A 1,026-nucleotide genomic window follows, 5' to 3' on the forward strand; every position below is an offset into this window, starting at 1 on the left:
CGGGGGCGGCCTGGGCGGGCGCGACCGCCGCGGGCACCCCCCCGGCCCCGGCGCCGTCGGGCTCGTCGCGCTGCGGGAAGTGCGGGGAGTCCTTCCAGGGCGTGGAGAAGCTGGTGTTCCACATGCGGGCGCAGCACTTCGTGTTCATGTGCCCGCGCTGCGGGAAGCAGTTCAACCACAGCAGCAACCTCAACCGGCACATGAACGTGCACCGCGGCGTCAAGTCCCACGGCTGCGGCGTCTGCGGCAAGAGCTTCACCCAGAAGTCCACCCTGCACGACCACCTGAACCTGCACAGCGGGGCCCGGCCCTACCGCTGCTCCTACTGCGACGTGCGCTTCGCCCACAAACCCGCCATCCGCCGCCACCTCAAGGAGCAGCACGGCAAGACCACGGCCCAGAACGTCCTCGAGGCCGTGGCCGCCGAGGGGGGGGTCCTGCTGCGCTGACCCCCCCCGGGGGGGGCCCGGGAAGGGGCCGGGGGGGGAGCGACGGGGAAAGGAAGGAGCCTCCTCCCCCCCGGCCCCCGCGCCGCGCAGAGCCGGGCCCCTCCCTGAGGGGGGGGGGATGGGAACGGGACCGACCCACCCCCCCCGGGACTGCTGGGTCCTTCCCCGGGGCAGGGGGGACCCCCCCGAAGGGGTGGGGAGGGACCCTCGGGTGGCTGGGTTCATTTTGGGACCCCCAGAGGGGTGAGGAGTGAACCCCAAAGTGATGGGGAGCGACCCCTGGACATTGGAGTGAAAGGGGGACCCCAAAAGTGATGGGGGCGACCCCTGGACACCTGGAGCGAATGGGGGACCCCCAAAGTGATGGGGGGACCCCAAAAGCGATGGGGAGTGACCCCTGGACAGCTGGGTTGATTTTGGGACCCCCCCAGGTGATGAGGAGCGAACCCCAAAGTGATGGGGAGCGACCCCTGGACATATGAAGGGGGGACCCCCAAAGGGGTGAGGAGCGACCCCTGGACATTGGAGTGAAAGGGGGACCCCCAAGTGATGGGGGGACCCCAAAAGTGATGGGGAG

The 1,026-nt window shown here is 70.2% G+C and overlaps 1 protein-coding gene across 1 annotated transcript; it reads left to right on the forward strand.

Moving 5' to 3' along the window:
- Positions 1-59: 59 nt before the first annotated feature.
- On the forward strand, positions 60-1,020 carry LOC108492023 (zinc finger and BTB domain-containing protein 12-like). The gene is made up of 2 exons (XM_017803806.1): positions 60-809; positions 881-1,020. Exon 1 carries the CDS (start codon positions 123-125, stop codon positions 447-449), a length of 327 nt encoding a protein of 108 aa, XP_017659295.1. The 5' UTR covers positions 60-122; the 3' UTR covers positions 450-809; positions 881-1,020.
- The last annotated feature ends 6 nt before the right edge of the window (positions 1,021-1,026 follow it).

The sequence above is a fragment of the Lepidothrix coronata genome, unplaced genomic scaffold (genome assembly GCF_001604755.1).
Source record: "Lepidothrix coronata isolate B3197 unplaced genomic scaffold, Lepidothrix_coronata-1.0 Scaffold4443, whole genome shotgun sequence".
NCBI lineage: Eukaryota > Metazoa > Chordata > Aves > Passeriformes > Pipridae > Lepidothrix > Lepidothrix coronata.

Bases quoted from the DNA above. Each gene is read 5' to 3' on its own strand.
- LOC108492023 (XM_017803806.1), top strand. From the start codon at position 123: ATGCGGGCGCAGCACTTCGTGTTCATGTGCCCGCGCTGCGGGAAGCAG.